Raw genomic sequence first — 22,081 nt, 5'->3', positions numbered from 1 at the left:
AACTGTGGGAGCAATTATAAAAAAAATGGAAGACATACAAGACCACTAATAATCTCCCTCGATCTGGGGCTCCACGCAAGATCTCACCCTGTGGGGTCAAAATGATCACAAGAACGGTGAGCAAAACTCCCAGAACCACACGGGGGGACCTAGTGAATGACCTGCAGAGAGCTGGGACCAAAGTAACAAAGGCTACCATCTACGCCATTTCACACTATGCCACCAGGGTCTCAAATCCTGCAGTGCCAGACGTGTCCCCCTGCTTAAGCCAGTACATGCCCAGGCCCGTCTGGAGTTTGCTAGAGAGCATTTGGATGATCCAGAAGAGGATTGGGAGAATGTCATATGGTCAGATGAAACCAAAATAGAACTTTTTGGTAAAAACTCAACTCGTCGTGTTTGGAGGGGAAAGAATGCTGAGTTGCATCCAAAGAACACCATACCTACTGTGAAGCAAGGGGGTGGAAACATCATGCTTTGGGGCTGTTTTTCTGCAAAGGGACCAGGGCGACTGATCCGTGTAAAGGAAAGAATGAATGGGGCCATGTATCGTGGGATTTTGAGTGAAAACCTCTTTCCATCAGCAAGGGCATTGAAGATGAAACGTGGCTGGGTCTTTCAGCATGACAATGATCCCAAACACACCGCCCGGGCAACGAAGGAGTGGCTTCGTAAGAAGCATTTCAAGGTCCTGGAGTGGCCTAGCCAGTCTCCAGATCTCAACCCCATAGAAAATCTTTGGAGGGAGTTGAAAGTCTGTGTTGCCCAGCGACAACCCCAAAACATCACTGCTCTAGAGGAGATCTGCATGGAGGAATGGGCCAAAATACCAGCAACAGTGTGTGAAAACCTTGTGAAGACTTACAGAAAACGTTTGACCTCTGTCATTGCCAACAAAGGGTATATAACAAAGTATTGAGATGAACTTTTGTTATTGACCATCATCTTTTTAAGTGGGAGAACTTACACAATTGGTGGCTGACTAAATACTTTTTTGCCCCACTGTATACGGAGAAAACTGGCACAACCCGGTTATTCACTATACCCCGGTTACTGCTGTGAATGTAAACGCACCGACTGTGAAAATGTTCCACTACAAGTAAAAGTCCTGCATCAAAACCTTATTATTTCTTCTGAAGTTTTGTCTATGGTCATTGCTCTTCTCTTTGCTTGTTCGGCCAAAGTAACCGTTTACTGGTAACGCTAGCAGACAATGTAAAGAACGAGGCTGTTGCTTGGCTCCGCCTACCCTGTCTGGAGGGCCATTCCCAGCTGGGTGATGGAAAACGTGCCACTAAGTGTGCACCGCTTGTGATTTTTCTGGGGAATGTCACCAAAGACACCCAGTTCAGAATCCTGCAAATGTAAAAGATCTCATCAATGGACTTCAACCACCATTGTGTTACCTCATTTAGTCATAGATAGTGATTATTTCTTTAAAAAGTTAACCTTTTTTCAACCTGGACCTTATTTTCCCATGTTTCTGTGTCTATGTGACTAATGCAAACAACAATCTTTGAAATTGGTCCAGTATTAAGCATAAACAAAAAAACAAGCTGCAATGTAACTTTAATGGGCAATTGCGCACCTTTAATTTCCGTCCACTAAAAGTTCTGTTTTTGCCACCAAGGTTCAGATTATTATTCTAAGTGTCTGACAACATTATGCACGGATACCTACAGAGATAGACCTGTTTGTTAAAGAGTAAGATCCTTTTTGTTTAACATGAAACAGACCCGAAATCATGTATTTATTTTACTCCATTTAATAAATTGAATTGGCAACTATTTTATTAACTGGGTTGAGTTATTTTATGAAAAAAAACTTTGAATCCTCTGATGTCAGATTGTTAAATGTAATTATTTTCTAGTTGTTTTTTCACTCCTCTGTGACAGTAATCTGAATATCTTTGAGTTAGGGACAAAACAAGACATTTGAGGACGTCATCTTGGGACTTTGGGGAAACACTGATGCACATGTATCACCATTTTCTGACATCTTATAGAGCAAACAACTAATCCATTAATCCAGAAAATAATAAACATATGAATTGACAATTCAAATAATAGGTGTAATCCCTGACTCGTGCGCCACGGCCCCACCTCTCCAAACCTCTCCCCTCCGCGCTGCAGAAACTCCCTTTCTCCCTCCCCGGTGTTCGGGTTAAAGAAGGCAGGGGGCGGGGGTACCGGGGTACCGGGGTGGGGTCTCTGCCTCCACAAATACTTCTCCTCCTGCCGTTTTAATAGCTCCACAACATCCCTCCACCGCCTCATTCCACCAGTGAGTAAAACCGAGGAAAGGTCACGCGCCGTCCTGAACGCATTTTCACGTCCGCGCGCTCATTCCTCACGGCACTGGCTGGGCCTTCTCTGAGGAGAAACAAGTTTGGGATAAACTACAGCAAACTGTGACCTGACCTTTCGTAACCCGGGACATTGTGTGTGTGTGTGTGTGTGTGTGTGTGTGTGTGTGTGTGTGTGTGTGTGTGTGTGTGTGTGTGTGTGTGTGTGTGTGTGTGAGAGTGTTACGGGACTTTCTTGTTGCGGAGGTTGAGTGAGTACCCAGCCGGTCTTACCTGCCCCATCCGCCGGTCCTCGGTGCGTCGTGTCCGGCCAGCAGCGTCCCCAGGTGAGTCAGCGTGCTGCCCGGGTCTGGGGAGAGAGGAGGGGGGTAAAACAGAGCGGGGTCCGCCTGGGAGAATCCTGGCTGGGTGGTCGAAGTTTCTGGCAGATTAAGAGAGACAAGATCGGTTAAAAAAAAAAAAAAAAAGAGCATTATTTATTACATGACGCGTCATTTAAACGTTTGAAACCAAAGAGAAGCAGAATGGGATGACATTTTTTTTTTTTTAACAGTTGCACTTTCATATGGCTCTTTGTAGTTTGGCTAATGCACTGTACTTACTACTTGTTGTCTGGCGTTTGTACCTTCAAGGTTGAAATAACTTAATTGGAAGTCGCTTTGGATAAAAGCGTCAGCTAAATGACATGTAATGTAATGAGATCTCTGCAGGGTGATATGAATGCTGTGCAGCCTGCACGAGGACAGAAGGTGCATCATTAGAGATGCTCATTGTAGCAGCTGAAATCTTTAGTCGACGAAGATAAATCGGAGATCAGCAGCTGTTGTGATTAATCGATAATCATGTCACTTTTCAAGCGAAATGTTGTTCCAGCTTCTCAAATGTCACCTCTGAGGAAGAGTAAGCACGTTCTACAATTCATTATTCAAGGAAATAATCGTTAACTGCAGTCAACATCAGCTGCTTCTGACAGATAAAACCAACATTCAAAAGGCCCCCCCCCCAAAAAAAAAATCTTTTTAAATTCTTCTTTAGAGTCCAGTATGGTATAAATAACAGGCTACATGTTTGATAAAAAAGCTCATGAACATTTGGGTTGTTGTAAAGATGTGTATCTTTGTTTCTCTGATTGTTCTCAGTTTGAAGTTATAAATCAAAATGTTTCTATTATGAGAAATATGTCTGTATTTATTGTGATTATCACTCTTTCCTCTGCGCATCAAGAGCCGGCTTCTGTCTGTTAAAAGGAAGTTTTTCCTCAGTGCTGTCGCACCAAATGCTTGCTCTTGGGGGAATTGTTGGGTCCATTATTATAGTGTGATCTAGACCTGCTATATCTGTAAAGTGTCCTGAGATAACTTCTGTTATGTTATGACACTATACATACAATTTAATTGAATTTCTTTCCATTTCTGCACTGTTTAGTGTGTTTGAAATGATGTGAAATAATTTAAGTGTTTCATGGAAGAGAGACCATTAAAAAAATCTTCTGACATCTTTTAGTCTTCTAACTCTAAAAAAATCAAAGGTGCTGTTCGCAGGTTTCTAAAACGGTGTGAGTGAGGGAGGGAGGGAGTGAAGGAGGGAGGGGAAAGGGGAGAGAGAAGAGTAACGCCGTGGGTTCACACTGGTTGCCTGGAGGTGATGCTCTGTGCGCTGCATTCAGGCAGGAAGACAGATCAGTTAGAGAAGAAAGACAGGCAGACACAGTAATACAGGTTAATGGACAGACTGACAGCCATAATAAAGTTGATTTTTTTTTTTTAATACAAGTTAGACAGTTTCACAAAAGTAAAAACTTATCTTAAACCCAAAGAATGAGCCACACGCCAAGTTTCCATCCAAGTTAAGCACACATTTTGAACCAACTTCCAGGAACTACTACTGTATTACATACTACAGTTGGTGCCGTTAAATATTTGCAGAAATATAAACGATGGAAAAGCACGTGGTGCACATATGAGATGTGGAAATATGAGCTGTTTCTGTTCATTTCATGTATACAGTATATGTGAGGAAGGTTCACACTGATCTGATGTTTTTAGCTCTTCATGCTTCGTGTGCATCATTTATTCACTCAGGCCAGACATCCAGACAGAGTTCATGGGCTTTTTTTCCCCATCCACACAAGCATGGTTTAAAAAAATCTGTCCAAATAAAAAAATGCAAAAACCCATTAGCGAGCCAAGAGCATGCCGAACCAACAGGTGGTGCAATAACCATGACCTAAAGCCATGTTAGCCAATGAGAAGCCTAGGAAAAAAAATGGCGGCAATGGCGCATCGATCGCTTCGTAGCGTTCTGACACCTCGGTTTCTCAATAAAGTGAAAGAGTAACTGTAAATGTATGTGTAAGGAAGAAGTAATATTGTCAGTAATTTATAGTAATCTGAGCCTGTCAGTGGCAAAAACAGCACTTTTAGTGGATGCAAATTGAAGGTGCACAATTGCCCATTAAAGTCACATTGCAGCTGTCTGGCTTAATACTGGACCAATTTCAGAGTTGTTCCCATCAGTCACTTGGACACAAAACCGTCTATCTGGAGTCTGACTGTTTCTTAACAGTCAAGAGTCTATCTCTGTGAAAGCAGCCTCAGTTTGGTCTACAGTCAGACAGATAATCAAACAGTGAGACAGGAAGTCAGGCAGTGAGACAGGCAGGCAGGTAGGTAGACCGTACAGGAAGCGAGGGAAACTGCTAACAGTAGCAGAGTCCACATCTGGTTCCAATCTCCAGCTACTAACAAGAAGTGCTGTGTCTTCATCTCAATGTGGGCTCCAGCTGTCACTCAAAACCACCTACAGTACCAACCACAGGCTCTCTGCCCGTCTCACTGCACAAAGCCACCCCGTCTCTCTGCTCTCTGGATGAACATATGGTCACCGTCTGTCTGTCTTCTTCTCTTTCTAATGTCTGAACCACAGAGCTGACATGTGAACATCTCAGTGTGAACCCAGGCTGTCAATCAAACTCACAGAGAGACTTTTACTGTTTATGTAACTTATACTACTTGACCTACATGCCTCTCCCTTCACTCCTTCACCTGCTGCTTTAATCCTAAACATCTTTCTTTCAACCAGAGGAGTTTTTTCTTCAGTCACAGGTGACAAAAGTAGGGCTTCAACTAACGATTATTTTCATCGTCGATTCATCTGTGGATTATTTTCTGGATTAATCAATTAAGTGTTTGTTCTCTAAAATGTCAATGTGGATCAGTGTTTCCCAAAAATCCCAAGATGACGTCCCCAAATGTCTTGTTTTGTCCACAACTCAAAGATATTCAGTTTACTGTCACAGAGGAGTGAAGAAACTAGGACATATTCACATTTAACAAGCTCATAAAAAACAACTCAAGCCGATTAATCAATCGGCTTGAGTTGTTTTTCAATCAATTATCAAAATAGTTGCCGATTAATTTAGTAGTTCATGACTAATCCATTAATCTTTGCAGCTCTAGACGAAATACACTTTTTCTCCTACACGAGGACTTGGTTCCCGACCGTTTTGGCTCGTGACCTCTTAAAAGAAAGCTATGTAAGCGGATGTATTTATTTGAAAACCTTTTTGAGGCCTAAATGATCAAAATAAGGCTGAAGACCTGAGAAAAGATGGAAGGAGGAAAATCTGCATATATAAATGACATTTTCTGTTGCACAGATATATATATATATTTTCAATTTTTTTTATCCTTTTAACTAGGGGTTTAACAATGGATCGATATATATATATATATATATATATATATATATATATATATATATATATATATATATATTGATTCAATGACTAACGATCCAATATCATCGGTGCCGGTAAAAACATTGTTACTTCATCTTTAAGATGCCCCATTATTTAGAAATTTCCACTTTATATTTATTGTTTTAAAAAAAAAGAATATTTGGCTTATCATTTTAAATGTCTGGAAGAGCTCAGTAATAAAATTGTCAAATCATATTTTGGTTTTGAGCTTTTTTGAGCTGATATAAATGTAACAGGTGTTAATGATATCGCCTTATATCGATCACAGGCCGATGAATTGAATCAAAATCATATCGCGGCGGACTTCAAGATACCAGCAAATATTGTATTGTTGACCAAATAATCGAGAAATATCCTATCGTGATAAAACTTCTGATTTACACCGCTACTTTTTACCATTTGGAAATCGTCTTAGATTTAGCTTTAGCAGCACGTACTTTTCGTTGACAGGGTTTTTTTTATCTTGACTGTCTAACAGAGTCAATGCAGTCTTTATTATGGAAACAACGACATAGAAAAGCATTTGTGTTGTGTGAAACGGCAGAGTATTGAACGAGCATGCAGTCAAACTACAGAACTGGCTGATTTAACAGGATCATATTGTCTGCAAACAGAGAGTACTTCAGTGCAAGAAGCAGTGACTGAAGCACAACGACAAACAAAAACTGTGGATACTACAAATATCTGCTATAGGAGAAGCTGTTGAGCTGCAAATCTGCAAACAAAAGTAATAACAGTCATATGAAACAGACACTCTGTGCACGGTGACTTTTTCTTCAACACTTGAGTGCACTAATACCACTGACATATTTTAAGTCTTTCCGAATCCAACCAGTTCCAACACGATGTCAACAGCGGGGTCAAATATCTGTCATGGTTTCTCAACCTCGGGTTCAGGACCCTGGCAGGGGGGTCGCGGGATGGTTATCAGGGGGTCGCGGGATGGTTATCAGGGGGTCGTGGGTTGGATGAGCTGTTTTCTCATTAGTCTATATCCTTGACGTTCCACTCCCGGGATTGCTCCGGTGGCGCAGGAAATTCTGCCGGATGCATGTATTTTCCGTTTCCTTCCGCTTTCTTTGTGTTGGAATTTTAAATCTGGTGGATTTCTAAGGACTATGGTTAACTGCTCCTCAGATCTCTGCAGGGTAAATCCAGACAGCTAGCCAGACTTTCTGTCCAATCTGAGTTTTCTCTCGCATGACTATTTTGCAGCGGCGCTGTGCGGAGTTTGGCACCGCCCATGACGATTCTGCTGTTCTGTTCTTGTTTTAAAGAAATGCCATTAAACCAGAGCAGATGCTATGTGGAGTAGCCAGACCCTCCTTCAGGGCGCTTTGGAGGAGGGTCTGGCAAAGCGAGACTATTTTCTCATAGACTGCTATAGAAACAGACTTCTTTTTGGAGAAAGTCGAGTCGCCCCCTGCTGGAAGTTAGATAGAATGCAGCTTTAAGGAGCTTCAGCTTTGGATTCACTTTTTGAAGTTGAAGTTGCCGCTTGGTCCAACACTTGCTGCAAAACCAATGACGTTCCCATCATCGTCAGATGTTTTGCTCTGTCTGTCTGAATTGTTGGTTGTTGCTTGACGTCACATTGCTCACAAATAACTAAAAATACAGGCAAAGTCCCTCCCCTTCCAGTGGACCCCATGGGACCATTTCGGAAAAATATGCATGAATATGTATGGTGGTTAACGGGAAGACAAATAATTATTTGATCCCGTTTGACTTGGGCCATGAATTAAACAACGTTCGTCTGTTTAAAAGATAATTTTGCAAGGCAAGAAAGTCTCAGTTTGTCGAAGTACCACTTAGTTTTGTGTGAAACCGCTCGTCTGGCACAATTTACTTCACCTGGCTTGATGCTCGGCTTGCTCGCTATCGAGCTAGCTTAGCTCTGTTCCACAACACGTTACATTATCTTACCTGATGTGTTTTATCCTGCAAAGTTTTATCAACAGAGAAGCGAAAGAAGGAGCAAGCTCCCTTGCTCGTATGAGTAACGTTACATCCCGGTACGAAACACAGAAGCTCGAGAGACGTGACTTAAAGACTTTGACGTGTGTAGTCTTTCTAATAGTATTTTCACAGTGTTCTACTTTAACAAGTTTTATGACAAACTGAGACTTTCTTCTCTCGCAAAATGATCTTCTAAACTGACAAACATCATCTGTGTAATTCATGGCTCAATTCGAACAGGATTAAAAAATACGTATTTTCCGGAAATAAGGTCCCATGGTTGTTCACAGGAAGGGGAGGGACTTCACCTCTCTATAAGATGGCAAACTCATCTTTGACTCACCTCGCCTGCCTTGATCTGCGATGCCCAACTCGTCCATGATTGGCTCTGCTGACATTAAGACGGCCGGTCCATCGTCACTCTGCTGATTTTAAGAGAACTACAGTGTTTACAGTGAAAGATCTCAGAGCTGCACCACAATTTATGAGTGTTGTGGACTTGTGCCAAACGACTTTTCATGCGATTCCACTGTCCACACATTTTCAACGTCGGAATAAAATCCTGAGAGTCTTACTAAAGTTGGGACGCCAATTGGTGTAAGGTGGATGGTCATAAAACCAAGTCTTAGCTGTCTTAAGTCAGTCTTTTATTCGTCTTGACGTTCCAACAAAATCAATATTTTCGTAAGTTTTAACTCTTGGTAGTAAAATCTTCTGGTCTGCGACTGAAAACTCAGTGACATTATGACAGAACATCTTTATATGTGAGATGATGTCAGACTTTAGTCTTTTCAGAGTCTTCTGGTGTATGGTAAGCAATAGTTGGACAAACAAATGCACAGCTGGCAGATTTTGTTCTGGAGGAATAAAACAATGACTTCAGTGTCCATCAGCAGGTCCAAGAGCTGCGTAATTCAACTAATGCAGCTGTCGACTTAACATCAAGTTGGCTTGGTGTTGCAGCTTGATGGTCTGATGAAATGTTGATATCTGTGTAAACTAAACAAATCAGCCTAACCGAAGACAACTTCAAAAAACAGACTGTCAGAACTTGAAATAGCAGTGAAAACATGAAATCTTCATTAATATTCACTTGCATCAGAGCTGCAACTAACGGCTATTTTCATTGTCGATTAGTCCGTTGATTGTTTTCTCGATTAATCGATTTGTTGTTTGGTCTATACAATGTCAGAAAACAGTGAAAAATGTGAATCAGCGTTTCCCAAAAAGCCCAAGATGACGTCCTCAGATGTGTTTTGTCCACAACTCAAAGATATTCAGTTGACTGTCACAGAGGAGAGAAGAAACTAATAATCACATTTAACAAGCTGCAACCAGAGAATTTTTCTGAAACTAATCGATTATCAAAATATTTGGCGATTAATTTAATAGTTGACCCTAATTGATTAACCTTTGTAGATCTAAATTTCACATTTTGACAATAAAACTTCAATTGATAACAAATAAGAAGTTCCTTTCATGGTTTCTCAGTGGGAGCTGACCTGAAATCACGTTGGTTAAGATCCTCTTGTTGTTGTTCTCATACTGCGCCGCAGGCTCAGTTTCTATCCATCCAGATGTTCCACATGCTGTAACAGTTATCCTCTCAGTTGCACAGTCCTCACAGCAGTAAACGTTAGTTTATTTAAAGGATGTCAATGTCCATCAGTCACTTTAACCAGTTACATGTTTCCACCTCAATGTATAGTCGATCTACAGTAACATAGACTTCAGTGGAAAAGATATGTGTCACTCTGTGTGTGTGTGTGTGTGTGTGTGTGTGTGTGTGTGTGTGTGTGTGTGTGTGTGTGTTCATGTTTGCCCTCCACCCCGGATCTGTTATCTGACCACTGCTCTGTGTGTGTGTGTGCGCACATTACTGTATCTCTCAGTTTGTGTGGATAAGGAGATAATCACCTGTTGCTGGACGGCAGCTTTCTCACACACACCTTTTCTCTTCGGCAAACAGCTTTTTATTTTTTTAAAGTTATCTGTTGGATCTAAAATAGTTTTCGGTTGACCACTGCTCTTTTCTATTTATAAGTTAAACCCAAGACTAAAACTTAGCATGCAGTGCTTAAAAAAACAGTTACATTTGTATTATTAAATACAAATATAGACTTTGCCAATAAACAGATTCTAATAACACCCATAGAGACATTCTGTAATAATGCTGTAATTAATTCCAGTTGCTATGAATGACTTTACAGTGTTGAGAACAGACATGTTAACATGCAGCCGTTTGAAGTCTGCTCTACTTTTAATGCGAGATACTGTAGATATGAGGTAACTCCACACAAATGCCCTTCAGACATGGCTGTCAGTATGCAGTAGTTAATGAATATACTGGAGCGCCTACATGTAGGATTAGTAATTAAACACCAAGAATGAATGACACCACATATAATTGCACCAATGTTTGCCCAGATTGACTCATTTTGTTTCATTTATGCCATACCTACATCATCACAGTACTTTGAAAGATGCTGCATTCGCATAATAGTTCTACTAGGGCTGTGTATCACCAATGATTTCCTAAATTATTGATACACTTAAACTGATATAGATTTTTTAGGTGTCTAAAACTATAGACAGGTACCTCAAACACCACTTCAAAAATCCAAACCCCTTAAACATGAAATTAAAAGCAATTAGGATAGGATATTAAAGTGCTCATATTATGCCCATTTTCAAGTTCATAATTGTATTTACAGGTTGTACCAAAATAGGTTTACATGGTTTAATAAAAATAAAAAAACACCATATTTTTGTTGTACTGCACATTGCTGCAGCTCCTCTTTTCACCCTGTGTGTTGAGCTCTCTGTTTTAGCTACAGAGTGAGACATCTCACTTCTGTTCCATCTTGTTGGGAGTCGCACATGTGCAGTATAGGTAAGGACTACTAGCCAGTCAGAAGCAGAGTATGAGGGCGTGCCCTAACAGTAGCTAGGTAAAGACTACTAGCCAGTCAGAAGCAGAGTATGTGTTACAAAGTGACTCACGTTTGTCTCTGAAGTAAAGGCTGGACTACAGTAGAGCTGTTTGGAGCAGTTCGTGAACAGTGTTTTCTGTTGGAGATGGTAAGTCCCTTTGGGGTGGACTTTGGGCTTTTACACTTTGTAAACCTATAAGGTGCACAAAAAAAATATATGAAAAAATAAAGGAAAGGGAAAAAGCCAAAAAGCATAATATGAGCACTTTAAAACAGCAAACGCCACCAGTGATATACTACAACCCAACCCTTTATTTCAAAGGCAACAAGGTTGATAATTCTTTACCCTCAGAGAAACAATAATTCATGTTTACCTTCAGCCACTGTTATCTTGCAGGTGGACGTGCCCTGCTGTCTCTTACAGTCAGAGGCCGCTAGAAACATCCCAATGTGATGAAAACCAACAGAAGAACTCAACAAGATGTCTGTGTTTCCAATCAAACAGCAGGCAGAAAAACGACAAACTACAGTTGTTGTGATCAATCCAAAAATACATACCTGAAACATGCTACAGTTTATTTACTGTGAGCAATTGTGGATTTACTGGGTATTTAGTCATTTCTGTGAAAGACATTTGTTTAGTTTGAGGTGATACGAGACGCCAGAGGAACAGTTTGAAGTCACATCAGTCAAATTCAATCGAGCAGCAATGGAAAGACTTTTGGAAGGGTTAGAAAAAGATTGATACAAACTGCGCTGAAGAATAATCTGCTCTGACTGAAATGTGTTTGTCTCTGGCTCTTTTTTTTGGCCCTGAATGCACATTAACAGATCAAACTTCCAAATGTATCATTATTGTGTATCAGCATATTCAATTGTGCAAAAATGGGGTTGAATGTTGTGTTAGATAGAAGAGGAAAAAACACTAAGAAAATGAATCGGCATTGGCAACTAACACTTCTTTGAGTTAAATGATTAACTCTCAGGGAGTATACAGACACAAATAGAATGTGTCATCATTTAGGCTTCTCAAGTGAAGTTTTTTCTGCACATGTAATAGTAAATTGAACATTTTTAGATTTTAGACTGATATCTTTTAATCGGTAATCTTCATTAAAGGCTTTTTCCTATAAATCGATAACTCAGTTAATTGAGAAAATAATCGGCCGATAAATCAACAATTAGCTCCTCGAACACACGTCTAAGCTGTTAAATGTGATGAACTGTGACATCTCACCTGATGCAGTTTTAACTTCTTGCACTAATGTGTATAATGTGTTCTGCAGAGCCACAGAGTGATGTTGGGGTCAGAGTCCACTGACTGTGGTTTGAGTGGACATCAGGGGCAGATTCGCAGGAAGTCTGGAGAATACATTAACATGTTCCGCTCCATCGGGGGCAGCACAAACTCCAGGCCTGTTATGCACTTGTTAGTGTTCAGCAGCAGATGATGCAGTTGCTTAAAGGGATAGTTCAGATGTTTAGAAGTATGGCTGTATGAGCTACTTCTCCATAGTCAGTGTATTAGCTACAGTAGATGGCGGTCGGCACACCCCCAAGTTTGGAGAAGCAGGCAGGAGTAGCGACACGGAAGCTAAGCAATGTCCTGCTGTGGACGGAGGCAGCAGCTAAAGGCTGTTTTAAGCTTCTGCGTCAACTCCACGGCGTAGCTACGCCGTCGCTCCTACGGCGTCGTGACCCTTTTGGAGTTCTGCGTCGGGGTTGCTTTGCATCGCGGTGCATTTCACCGCCACAACGCTAGGGGGTGATAAGTCTGGGGTTATTTGCGAGGTGTCTGCCAGCCAGCTTATGCTATGTTAGCAAGCTAACTTTAGCACAACTGCCCACAAAGTACTGCTTCCTGGCGAAGTGCTAATTTCAAAACGTTACTGACATATAGACACTTTACCAACGGATAACCAAAATATGTCTGAGTTTATTTGCAAAGCTTATGTCAGTGAACTTAGCATGTTGCTACTCCCCACAGTAGGCAGCTTGAAACACCGACTATCAACACGCAGGACGAGTTGACCAATCACAGTCCTTGCGGTTTGCGTCGTGTCGACGCAAAGTTACACATTTTTGGAGGTGGTGGAGACTCGGAGGGGGGTTCTGCGGAGGTACGCCATCGATTCGACGCAGAAGCATAAAACAGCCTTAAACCGGTTTCAGGGGCTTTTCACATCTGAAAGTCCAAACCACGGTCCAGACCATAGACTGTATAATATTAACAGTCTATGGTCCAGACCAAGGTTCATGTTTTTGTTACATTGTATGCATTTGATGCGGTTACTCTGGGTTTCACATTGCAGTTATGCAAGCGCACTAAATAACTCTACATTACATAACTACATCCTGTCGTCATCACATATGTAAGCTCCGTCTCCTGACACTTGTAATTGATTGGTTTTTAGACGGGCTTCCCCATCCTCTCGTATCCTCTCTCTCTGGTGTCAGAGACTACACTACTAATGTATTCTCTAGCTCTGATAGCCTGCTCTGAGCCTATCTATCGTCACTCTCTCTCGTGTATACATTAAGCACTCAGCTATTCCTTAAAGGAGCTACGCTTCTCTTATACCACACGACAGGCTGCCAGAACTTCCTGTATTTGGTTTCAAAGTCTGACCCGTGCAAAAAAAAATGCTTTCACACTAGTAATAAACCATGGTTCAGTTAGCTACAGACCAAGCTCACCGCCTTTGGTCAGACCAAATATCGTCCGTTTGGTCCGGTACGCGGGGGAGGTATCACACCTGTGATTTTGGTTCGGGTCAAACTGAAAAGTCCGAAAGTCCGTGTGGCCGGGTTACCTCAGGTGGTAGAGCAGGCGCACATATATAGAGGTTTACTCCTCGACGCAGCGGCCGCGGGTTCGACTCCGACCTGCGGCCCTTTGCTGCATGTCATTCCCCTCTCTCTCTCTCTCTCTCTCTCCCCTTTCATGTCTTCATCTGTTCTATGGAAATAAAGGCCTAAAAACTAAAAGAATAGTCCGACCAAACGAGTTAAGTGTGAAAGCAGACATCTAGAAGAAAATCTATATTAAGTTTAAGTGTACGCTATATTTAGAATATTTTCACTGCTTTGCCTGGTTTTCAGACAGCCCTTTACGACGGGGAACTGAAGCCGTTATCTCGGCTCTCTTCAAAGCCACCACACTCCTTTGAAAAAAACTATTTGACCTCACAAACAAAAAGCCAGACAGTGCCACTGACATGTCTGTGCACTATTAGAGTTGTGTGCTTTTAAATGTTCTTTTATTTTCTTTGTGGACTAATCTGTTGATTATTTTCTCGTTTAAAGGATTAGTTGTTTGGTCCAAGATGACGTCCTCAAATGTCTCATTTTTTCCACAACTCAAAGATACTCACTGTACGGTCACAGAGGAGAGAAGAGACTGACTCAAACTGATTCATTGAACATCTACTCCTTTGCATCTCTTACTGCCTCTACTTGAAAAGACCCTTTAAAAGAAACAGTCACTGTTTGATATGTCGTGGTAATCTCACATTCTTGCCAACGTCAACAACTGCTGCGGCTCTTGGACTCCTTTTTAACAACCAGCTCTATAAACTCTGCGCTTGGTTAACAATCAACTGCATCAAACTGCTCCCTGATGTGCATTTACCCGCTGTTCTTTTGCTTGACTTTAAAGCAAATTTTCTTCCAGATTAAACATCATTCAGGTAATGATGCTATAATTTTAGTTCTTAGAATAAAACGTGCATCACAGTTCACATTTAAAGTTTGAGGGGGGGGGGGCTGGATAAATAAACTGTATTCCCAGAGGTGGCAAGAGAGCAGACACAGTTTTAATTTGTTTAAAGTGTTAATTGAAGGAAATAGGATCTCCACTTCTATATCTAGCAGCTAAGTAAGAAACACAGAGTTAACTGACTCGCAGCAGCCTTCGTCTCCAGCCAGTCAATGAAATGTTTAATGAGAAAATATCTCAGCTGAATGATTCTCTTTGTGGATAATTATAGAACACATGTTGGTCTGTGACCCACGATAAGGGGAGGGAGGGTGGGGGGGTTGTGCGTCTGCGGTGCACGTGCTCAGTAGCAGCAGGATGGTCGTAGATTGTTGTTCGGCGAGGAGCCGGTGAGGGAGACAGGAAAGGGGTGTTGGGGGTGAAGGTGGAGGGAGGGGGGGAGTTCGGCTTCAGAAAGTCACAATGAGGACTCTTTGTCCCACACACTCACACACACACACACACACACACACACACACACACACACACACACACTCACACATCGAGACCAAACTCTGTAATCTGTTGTTTCGTTGAAAACTCTCCTCTGTGTTAAAATGAGCGTCAGTGCATTTTCATTTGATTTCCAAATTGCCCAAACAAATCATCCTTTTCTTTCACAGTATTTCCCCCATTATTGCTGAGTGGCTTTGAAGGCTATGCACATAGACAACAACAACTCCTCCAAAGCATAAGACGATATTATAGGTCGTTTGTTCCCCCCCTCTAAGGCCTCCTGCACACTGGGTGCGTGGCGTAAGCGTGTCAGCTGCGTGGCGTGTCCGTTTTTATTTCGGCTCCCATGTTAACAGGTTAGAGCTTGCACCCTGCCTGCGTGACACTCACGTCTCAGCCGCGGCTCGAGCCTCGCCGAAAACACGTGCATGCTAGAAATAGGACCGGAAGGACTGGAAGCGTTTCCAGGCAAAATAGAATACGAAAAGATGTTCATATGTCATTTTGACACAATATATAAATAATAATAAAATACTAAATTAAGAAAGTCTGTTTGTCAAAAAGTCAAAGTTTGAAAGTCTCCTGGTTTTGACATAAATGCAGATATAAATGTAATACAAATAAATAATTATCTTTTTTTTGAATAGTGCACCTGTCAATACAGAACGAAATATTCTGTAGCCTATTTTGCCGTAAATACTGCCTTTGTTTATTTTGTTCATTTTGTCAATGGGAAACATACATGTGTACAGACAAGGCTAGCAGCAGTCAGACATGTTTCTGGTGTGCAAAGACGCGACCCACAGGAGCGTTTTCCATCCTCACACACATATATATATATATATATATATATATATATATATATATAAACCAGAGAACGTAACCGTCGTGGTTTCAAACATCAAACATCACAACATGTTGTGAAACATCATACATTGCAGCTTTTCGCTTAATACTGGACCAATTTAAAAAAAAAATTATGTATGTATGTATCCTGACTACTCCTCCCCAGAAACTCTGACAACTGTGATTGGTCCGCTTGGCTGGACTTGGTAGCATCGCATTTCCGCCTTCACTGATTCATTCATTTCCGGGTTCTCCTTCTCCACGAACAAAATTAAATCGATTTGAGGGTTAACTTTTCCTGCAACAGCTTTCTAAACTGTGGTCGGAAATAAATATATCTGCCTTAAGACGCAAAAATGTGGGAAAACTGGGTCTAGGTTGAAAAATACCGAAAATGACCCTTTAAAAATGTGTTTTTCCTGTCTCCTCCCTTTCATCACCAGGTTCTCTCCCCTCATCTGTCTCTTCATCCCACTCCTTATCTTCTCTTCTCTCTTCCCACTCTCTTACGTTCGACATTAAACAGGCTACCTATGACATCTTTTGGCAAGGGAGAGCACGTGTAGGCGTCTCTGCATTTTTTACTTCAGATATTTAGTTTTAGCCTTTGCAGAATGTGGACATTGTTGTGTGGTGTTCTGTTGGTTGGTCCTAGTTTTAATGTCGAGGAATAACTTCATTAGAAATGATTACATTCTCACAAAAAAAGGTTTTTTATTACACGTCCACAGTCTCATCAATTTCCAAGAAAAGTGTGTCTGCCAGGCATTAGGTTTGACTTTGTATTAGATTGAAGGGAAAGAGATGTAAAATATGATATATGTATCACAATATTAAGAAATAAAATCTATACTTTTGGCCAGGCAACTTTTTTTTATGTGAGGTGGTTTTTGGGACATCTTGCGGCCTAACAAATAAACAGGTCCAACATGTCCCTCTTGCTGGAGGAAATGAGAAAAACATATAGACATGCACACAGAGTACACATGGAACCACAGGACATCCAACCCTGGTATAAAAAGTTGGACACATAAAAATATTTCAGGTTTTAAACAGTTCAACAGATCCTCCCGATGTAATGTGTGTGGAAACACAAACAGTTACTTTTTGTTTAAGTCTGTGAGATCGGTTGAATCAAATCTATACGTCCTGTGAAGTAAGTGGGAGGAATCAACAATAGGTGTTACACATATATAAGACCGGTGACAACTGTGTCCGGTCACGGCCCAAATTTAGGAGATATTACTGCAAAAAACACGAATGATTTGCTCCAAAATGTTTGGCTGACCGTCTGTTCACTACAGAGATGAAAATATGTGGAAGAGATGAGAGAAAGTGGGCAAGGCAACGAGACAAACAGAGACATCAACAGAGAAAAGAACTGCTGTGCTTGTCTACATCTGTTGACTCGTTACAATGCCTGCAGACACTCCAGATTTACACCGGAGTCTCCCTACTTTTAACCCTTTCTCCTGCCCGGCTCCAGATTGGTTATTTGTCCCGCTAATCTCCTGATTTCATAGTAATATGACTCAGATGGGTGTTTCACGGTTTCTGTGATATGTCCAGACTGCAGGATATGTCACGGTACTACCTGGCAACTCAAACATCTCGCCTGACGTGCCAATGCCTCACTCGTCACACTCAAGCTCACGTACGTACCTATGGCGTAGATTCAACGCAGAACCGTAAATTGGGTATGGTTCGTACGTGAGCTTGAGTGTGATGCATGGCATGTCAGGTGAGTTGTTTGGGTAGGTACGTAAAGATATGGACCATACGTCGTAGCCTGGCTTGAACCTCTTCAGAAATGTAACTACACATTGTATAACAACGTGAAATCAAGGAGAGGGTTAACTTTTCCTGCAATAGCTTTCCGACCGTGGTCAGAAAGCACAGGGGAGACATTTCAGCCTGAGTCGGTACTCACTCCGAAGCTAATACCCATCACTCTCCCCATGCATACACACACACACACACACACCGGCTCTGCTATTCCCTTAAAGAGATATGCTATTGATCGATGCAGACACACCAGCGCACATATATAAATCCTCACAACGACGTCGGCTGCTTACGTAGGCTACGCCGTCGGCTCTGTGTAAAGACATAAATCTGCCGTCAGTCAACTGAATTGAAAATGGATGAAATGGTGTACGCGTCAAAACGTCTGTCCTTTTGGTGCGAGACCATCCCGTTTCTAGCTGCTAACCTCAGCAAAAATTGAGTTAGCGAACACTCATTATAGCAAACATTAAGGCTCATTAAAAGTCATTTAGTTTACACCGTTGTATTTATTGTATTCATTTGTGGTCTAGGGTTAATTGGGGGCAGGGACGTTGCGAGTAGGCTTTCAAGCCGATACCCCAGAAAATCTCCCTCTTTTTTTCACAGCCATACGTTGGCAGGCATGCTCATTGCTCAGACCTGAGCACTGATGACCACAGGCTCTGGCTGCCACTCAGACACAGATAAACCCCTGGAGGACCAGAAGAAGAGAGGTGGCTTTTATGATGCCTGTTTGAGTTGACTGTGTGCCCTGAACGTAAACACAGACGTTATCATTACCCCTGTGCTGCTGCTGGTTCGGGCTGATAGCCTGCAGGGATACTGACAGACACACAGGCAGATTAGGGACTCTGTGTGCGTCTATCCACAGCCGTCTATTAGCAGGAACCTTCTCCAGGTGTTTGCAGCACAGGGTTTTACGATGGGGACGGACTGGAATGTCCCTCTGCAACACGCCCGTCAACAAGCAATTACAGAGTAGAAAACCAAACGGATAATATGTACTCCTTGTCTTCTATTGGCCACAAAAAGTAGATCTTGAGGCTATCTTAAAGACTTAAGATAGCCTCATTGGTGCAACTTATCCACAACAATTTCGTATGATATGACAAAATTACGGTGAGCGGTCACATGCGTTAACTTTAGCCACAAAACGACTGGTTAAGATCGAAGAATCTTCGAAGAACATCACAAAAATGGTTGAAAACAATGTTTTTTCGTGGCCCGCCTCAGCAGTAATGGTCTCAGTCTTCACCTCTCTCCTTTCCAAACAATAATGTTTCACTATTGTTCCTACCACTGACGGTTAACTGTAACACCCTGCGAATAAGTTAAGAAAACAAAATAACAGTAGAGGGTGACATTAAATGTGGATGTGATCTGAACACAACACTTTTATATGTGGTTTCTGTTCCACCATCAGCTAATCCATCATACAGTTACTTATTCTTTTTTCCTCTAAACTGAGAATGACACCAAAACACAGGGTTGAAGACGAGAATTAGCACAGAGCATCATGCATCTGTTTGAGATCAAGCCAAACCCAGACGTTGAATATAAAAATCTCTACTAACTTGACGTGCATTGTGTGGTTATGACCGGCTTCACATAGTCAGCCTTTAATGGAAAGGACAGCCAGATATAAAAGATATAAGATATAAAATAAAAATCATCCAGGTGGTACTAGAACCCTGGACCTTCTGCGTCGAGGCATACACCTCCACATATGTGCGCCTGCTCTACCAACTGCGCTAACCCGGCCACACATTTGGTCACTTTTTAAACCTGATGTCTGGACTTCTCTTGACACATCACTAAATAAGCGGGTACAATTCTGTTGAGGACACTTCAGCAGGAATTATAAACTCAGGTCCTCTCTTGTTCCCACAAATAACCTCTTTTGCATTTCTCTCTGCTTCCCTTCTTCCCGTCTATCTCACCGCCACAGTTTGATCCAGTTCCAGCTCCGGAGTCCAGCTGTTAGATCGGTATCATCAGGATGAAGATGAGACAGCTCGGAGCGCTGTGTCTGCTGACCCTGGCCGCCCTCGCCTCCGCCAGGCCCAAAGCAGGTCAGTCTGCTGATACAGGGAGAGAAAAAAAAGAGAGAGAAACTGTGTTTTTAAAGTTTTTTTTTGTTATCTTCCTCCCAAATGGGGGACAATGGAAGTTTTTAGCATACAATGTATCTCACTTTTAAAGTGAGACCACAGTGAGACCACATAAATAGACTTTGCCTTTTTTACTTCTTTATAGGATTGTGTACAATTATGTATTTTATATATTGTCATTTTAATAAATAAATACTAGACAACCAAAAAAACAGACAAAACTCACAACACGCTTTCTACCACAAATATATATTTGATGTCATGTTAGGAGAAAATCAAATATCACGATATTTTTGACCAAATACCTATATAATATCGATACCGCAACGATATTGTAGTGTCGACTATTGGTGCTTTCAACAAAATATTTACACAATGAGATTTTTGATAAATAATCGTCAGTAATGATAATAATAATAAAATAATAGAACAGTTACAACAGTCTGATAAGTTCAGAAAATGACATCACTTTACTGTAATGCAGCCTTTAAAACCAGGAAAAGACACTTATGTTATATCACGATATCCAAAATCTAAGATGATATCTAGTCTCATATCACGATATCGAAGCATTTAGAAATTATCGCCCCTAGCAATGGCAGGAAATACGACCCACAGAGTGTTTCCCGTCCTTGTATCTACTGTAACCCTGAGAACGTAACGGTCGCAGGATTAAACCATCTTGTTAATGTTGTGAAACGGTTGCAGTTTGGTTACAAATACTACTAGGTTATGTTTAGCTCCGTCTGTTCCGTAAAGTAAAAAATAAACTCAATGTTTACTTTTATTTTCAAACTGGACACATACCACAGGCTCCTGGGTCAAAGTCCTCTGCTTGTTTTGCGCTCTTATACTTCCTCACCTTACTTCCTGCCTTGCACCCGTCACAACTGCTACGACCACTAGAGGGTGCCGCCACTATAAACGTAAATATGAGTAGTAATTGCTGCTGGAATAAAGCGATATATGGGGTCGTTTCTCAGGGAAGGACGGCCTTGTAACTCCTGCCATTGCCCTGATGTAGACACTGGCATTACAACTGGACCCATCCTAATTAGTTATAGTAAAATGGGTTAAATTAAATTCTTTGTATGTCTAAATGTACTTGGAAAATAATATCAATTAATTATACTGTAGATCTAAGATTTCCAAGATTGCCAACGACTGCTTCTTTGTATTGATGTGCATATGTGAAATAACTTCAGTTAAAGAAAGAAACTTCGACCGACAAGTTGAGAAAGACACCTCCGTGGGTTCTCAACAGGAGTCGTCTCATGTGAATCATGACCTAATGTTTTGGACTCATCCGATGTGGTTTACGTTACATCTGAAAGCTGAAGGTTGACCTGATTTATATGGCCAGACAATGACGTGAACATATTTATAAGATGTTAAAAAGCAGCCTCATGTCTGTTTGGAACTAAAGACAGATTCCACAACAATCCCACAAGTTTGCTTTTACCGGCAACGAGTCTCTGCGCTGACTTTCAGTCGAAACCTTTGTGAAGAAATCCTGGATGATCAAACAATTCCTCCATAACTCATAAAGCCACACCACGAACGCACACCTCATCTGTGACTGCTGTGTTTTTAAACCGAGATGATGTTACAATGCGGGAGTGTGTTCACAGTAACGCTGAACAATTAAAGACAAAAACAGGTGTCTGAAGTCATGGAGGAGTGAGTTCAGGTGGTATATCTGAACGTTATACCAGAGTGCAAAGACCTGAACAGCTGCTTTATGCCAGAAAAATGTCAAACTGAAAACCACACACACAAACCTGTGAGGATTTGAAAAAATTCACATTCCTCTCCCACTTATAGCATTTTTTGTTCAGGCGAGACACTACAGGTGAATAGGGTCAAATCAATGATTATTTAACAGATGTCACCAAGAAAGTTCCCCAGATTATGACTTAGATTAACCCTTGTGTTGACTTTGGGTCACATTGACCCGTTTTCAATTTTTGGTTTATATCAGAAAATATGGGACGTAGAAATAAGCGCTGAAAATGTGTAGAAGAAAAATGTAACAACTGTGAAAAAAAGGTGTCAAAAACGTCGAAAAAAACGCCTTGAGATGAATCATCACATTTTTGAGGGGATCCTTAAGACAAATATACAGAAAATACAAAACACAAAATACATTTACACATAAACACAGCT

The 22,081-nt window shown here is 41.3% G+C and overlaps 2 protein-coding genes across 4 annotated transcripts in view; one reads left to right on the top strand and one right to left on the bottom strand.

Moving 5' to 3' along the window:
• The window catches only part of rbpjl (recombination signal binding protein for immunoglobulin kappa J region-like), a 39,865-nt gene extending 31,443 nt beyond the window's left edge, over positions 1-8,422 (bottom strand). Inside the window, exons 1-2 of the mRNA XM_078249440.1 lie at positions 8,368-8,422; positions 2,579-2,726 (exon numbers count right to left, since the gene is read on the bottom strand). Of these exons, the coding sequence (XP_078105566.1) occupies positions 2,579-2,726; positions 8,368-8,422 (203 nt within the window). The remainder of the gene's footprint in view (positions 1-2,578; positions 2,727-8,367) is intronic.
• Positions 2,256-22,081, top strand: part of matn4 (matrilin 4) — a 34,916-nt gene continuing 15,090 nt past the window's right edge. For all 3 annotated transcript variants that reach the window (XM_078249438.1, XM_078249437.1, XM_078249436.1), the window contains exons 1-2: positions 2,256-2,631; positions 19,753-19,876. In XM_078249438.1, the coding sequence (XP_078105564.1) occupies positions 19,804-19,876 (73 nt within the window). In that variant the 5' untranslated portion in view covers positions 2,256-2,631; positions 19,753-19,803. The remainder of the gene's footprint in view (positions 2,632-19,752; positions 19,877-22,081) is intronic.

The sequence above is a fragment of the Sander vitreus genome, chromosome 4 (genome assembly GCF_031162955.1).
Source record: "Sander vitreus isolate 19-12246 chromosome 4, sanVit1, whole genome shotgun sequence".
NCBI lineage: Eukaryota > Metazoa > Chordata > Actinopteri > Perciformes > Percidae > Sander > Sander vitreus.
This window is presented reverse-complemented; position numbering and strand designations above follow the sequence as displayed.